The sequence below is a fragment of the Priapulus caudatus genome, unplaced genomic scaffold (assembly GCF_000485595.1).
Source record: "Priapulus caudatus unplaced genomic scaffold, Priapulus_caudatus-5.0.1 Scaffold104, whole genome shotgun sequence".
Lineage (NCBI taxonomy): Eukaryota > Metazoa > Priapulida > Priapulimorpha > Priapulimorphida > Priapulidae > Priapulus > Priapulus caudatus.
In genome coordinates this window covers 66,750-70,888 of record NW_014577165.1, presented here as the reverse complement: position 1 = coordinate 70,888, position 4,139 = coordinate 66,750, and the positions used below count along the sequence as shown (strand labels likewise).

Here is a 4,139-nt window from a genome sequence, read left to right as displayed (position 1 = left end):
GATACCTCGTACTGGTATGAAGGCAAGTAGACAGATACCTCGTACTGGTATGAAGGCAAGTAGACAGATACCTCGTACTGGTATGAAGGCAGGTGGACAGATACCTGGTGCTGGTATCAAGGCAAGTAGACGGGATCATATTTTCATGTAGCACCTGCATCGCGCTAGTACGCCCTGCATTGCCAAATGCGAATCGGTAACTCCGTTCGTTGATATTATTTCGCATGCTTGTGGCTTATTAGTCGTGTTCGCGTGAGAATGAGTGCTTGGCAACATGCTACGTGCCATGCCTGATGATTTCGTTAGGAACTAACTTTGCGAGAGCAGAGATTGTATGTGGAGTGAAACATGATCCGGTGCACGCGTGTCATTGATATTACATTTAAAATAATGTACATGCGAGTATGAGAAAGGCGGCCGTTTGCTCAACAACGTTAACCGATACATTAATCATGGTATTTAGTTCTTATTGATTCACTCACGATAATTTGTCGTAATATTCAATGTTGGTAACACGTGAGGCACGTTCAGTTAGTGAGGTATGTAACCTGTTGCTGCTGGTGCCCCCTGGTGGTTGACCTGCATTCTAACAATGTAATTTACAGTGTTGTAACAAGTTTTGAAGTCGTCACGTGAACAGTCTTCATTTCAGCCGAATTTAATTAGGGTTATCATAAACTAGCATCGATAACACAAGATTAACAGCAACACAAATCTGGTATTTCATCGATTTACTATTGCAGAGTTTTTGTAGGGAAATTGGGAAGTTTTGCTCATGTAGAAACATGCTTCTACAGATCCTATAAGACATGAATACACGCTCGTAAATGTGAGGATTTCAATGTTGCTAATGGTCATGTCGAATCTATTTAAACTGACAGTAGGCCTTGTGGCTGTCACCAGGATGGTTGACCAGAGAGATGGTGCGCTGTTACCCTTAAGGATACGAGTGGACAGTAGAGTGGTGCTGTCATCCTAACAGGTTGGTGGGTCTGGTAATTACTTCTGCGTAGATGGTGCGTGAACTTAACTACTGCCAGACCCGTCTCGTGGTCCGGGGGACAGATACCTCGTGTGTATAAGACAAGTAGACAAGATAATATATATTTATTTATTCAGTATATAACAGTTACTTATGCCGGGTCGATAAATTTGTTGAAAGGAATTTTATGAAAAGAATAGCAGCTGTTGTGGAATGCAAGTGCTTGAGTAGAACTGGTAAATTTCAGCACTGAGGTATACATCGACAGAAGGAGAGTATAAAGAGGTCGCAAGCAGGCTGACAAATAGCCTGGTGAACATCAGGTAAGTAATGATATTATTCAATCAACAGCATTTACCATGCTATTCTAGTTAATTATAATGTATGCTAAACCAAGCATACATATGTATACATATATTTTGGACAAAATTAAATATAATAAAAAGTAAAAATGTGAATACATCAACATAAAGTAATGTATCATGTTTCAGAGCTATCATCAACCATTTCAACCCTAAGATAGATTCATGGGCAGCCGTTAACCATCTATCTGCATTGACTGAAGAACAGGTAAAATAATATCGATTAAAAATCCCACTGGCGTTCTTACCATGAGTAATATAATCATGTCGTATGACACCGTTTGTTTTTTAAATTCAAAAGATTCCGTATGCACGTACAATTGTCACGTGAACAAAGAGTGTGTAAAAAAAGGAGTGTATTTGCACTGGAACATCTATTGTAATAGCCAGTGCAGTTAGTGTCACTATATGTAGTATATGAAATGGAAGGCAACTGTATGATGTTTTGCAACTTAGAGTGTACTGAAGCAGGTCGACAGTAAATCTTTTAACTCATTCACGATACATGCGGTGTCATTCGTGGATGTAGCATTTCCATTAGTTATGCTCGGCTGTCTTGAATGGTAAATTAATGTCCATTTTTACTCTCCCCCCTCTCTTCCCCCAACCCCCAATTAACACTGTTTGCTGTGCAGGTTCTTGAAGTGGTGAGAGGTAACTACGACACCCTGACCCTGAAGTTGCATGATAGTCTCGACCTGTTCGAGAGATACTCCGAGAAACCGAAAGAGTCGAGTTTCTTTACGCAGCTGGTGAGTGAGCAGTGTAAAAAACTAACCCCGGTTAATGTACACGCTGATGTAGCAAACACGCGAAATCAAATGTCGAATGTCGAGAGCATCGTCCGCGGAATCACGTGCTGACGTAAAAATCGGTACTTTAATCGATTGTTAGGGATAAATCATCGTTTATCGGGCCGAGTTTCATGTTTGAATAACAAGCTGATGAATCATTTCCTCCCACGCCTGACGTTGCCTGACATTTGAGTCGCGTTATTGGAACCATCCTATAAGTCGTTAAAATATTGTACGTCTAAAATGTTGTGACTTTTACACGAACTTTTCACATCAAGACTTGTGACGTTTTAGATTCGTGAGGCCATGATAAAAATGTTGTTTGTTTTCCCTCACCCGACCGACTCGCCAAAAAGGGGCAAATTTTATTGATTTAAAAAACAAACAAATTGTATCACTGTACATTATATAAATCTGTAGGCAATACATTATATGTACCAAGCAAAACAAACATTCAACATAAAAGGTATCTCCACACAAGCACATCCGAGCATATAGACACCATGCTGAATTTGTAAAAAGACCCCCGCCCTAAAAAAAAGAAGTCTACCTACCTACCAAACTTGTCAGCCTGGGTCGGTTGAGGGCAAACAAAGATTTTTTTAATTGTGGCCTGATGTCATAACTACTCAAGATATCATAACAATTTATTTATGATGTCATAACAACGTATGATGTCACAACTACTTATGATGTCATTACTACTTGCGCCGATGTTTCTGCGCACTTCGTGAGTGGCGCCCCCACGCCTGGCGTCCGAGTCTCGTCGTGATGATTTACGCGGCTGTGCGTTGCAGGTGCGCAGCGTGATACAGGACGTGAGGACGCACGTCGCCACGACCGCCGTCACGCAGGAACGCGTTCTGCAGGAATTCTCCAGCATCTCCTAACGTTCTTCCCTTCCCCCGAGCTCACAGGACTGCACGGAGTGACGCGAAACACGCGCGAAGGCCATAGTAATGCACGAGGTGACAGGAGCCTGGTGCTGTCACCAGAGACAGGTTGACAGTAACCTGGAGTTGTCACCAGAGACAGGTTGACAGTAACTTGGAGTTGTCACCAATGAAAGGTTTTTGACAGTAGGCTAATACTGTCACCAGGGATGGAGTGACAGTAACCTGGTGCTGTCATCAGGTACAGGCTGACAGTAGACTGGTGTTGTCACTAGGGGCAGAAAGATAGTAACTTGTTGTCACCAAGGGTATGTTGACAATTACCCGGTGCTGTCACCAGGGATAGAGTGACAATAGTCTGGTGCTGTTACCAGAGACTGGTTGACAGAAACCTTGTGCTGTCGCCAGAGACAGATTGATGGTGACCTGATTCTGTCATCATGGATAGGTTGACAGTAGACTGGTGCTGTCACCAGAGATAGGGTGACAGTAGAGTGGTGCTGTTACCAGGGATGGGTTGACAGTAGAGTGGTGCTGTCACCAGGGATAGGGTGACAGTGGCCTTGTGCTGTCACCAGGGATGGGTTGACAGGAGAATGGTGCTGTCACCAGGGATGGGTTGACAGGAGAATGGTGCTGTTACCAAGGATAGAGTGACAGTAGAGTGGTGCTGTCATCCATAACAGGTTGGGTCGGGGTCTGGTAATTACTTCTGCGTAGATGGTCGTGAACTAACTACTGGCCAGCCGGTCTCGTGGTAGGGGGACCGATACCTCGTACTGGTATGAAGGCAAGTAGACAGATACCTCGTACTGGTATGAAGGCAAGTAGACAGATACCTCGTACTGGTATGAAGGCAAGTAGACAGATACCTCGTACTGGTATGAAGGCAAGTAGAACGGGATCATATTTCATGTACGCACTGCACTCGCGCTACGTACGGCCCTGGCATTGCCAAATGCGAATCGGTAACTCCGTTTCGTGTGATATTATTCGGCATGCCTGTGTGGGCTTACTTAGTCCGAGTTTCGCAGTGAGAATCGAGTTGGCTTGGCAACATGCTACGTGGCCACTGCCTGATGATTTCAGTTGGAACTAATTTGCGGAG

The 4,139-nt window shown here is 43.8% G+C and overlaps 1 protein-coding gene across 1 annotated transcript in view; it reads left to right on the top strand.

Moving 5' to 3' along the window:
- LOC106805189 (UPF0668 protein C10orf76 homolog) overlaps window positions 1–3,917 on the top strand; it is a 20,171-nt gene extending 16,254 nt beyond the window's left edge. The window contains exons 14-17 of the mRNA XM_014806687.1: window positions 1,230–1,305; window positions 1,474–1,552; window positions 1,980–2,096; window positions 2,936–3,917. Of these exons, the coding sequence (XP_014662173.1) occupies window positions 1,230–1,305; window positions 1,474–1,552; window positions 1,980–2,096; window positions 2,936–3,028 (365 nt within the window). The 3' untranslated portion in view covers window positions 3,029–3,917. The remainder of the gene's footprint in view (window positions 1–1,229; window positions 1,306–1,473; window positions 1,553–1,979; window positions 2,097–2,935) is intronic.
- Window positions 3,918–4,139: the final 222 nt, after the last annotated feature.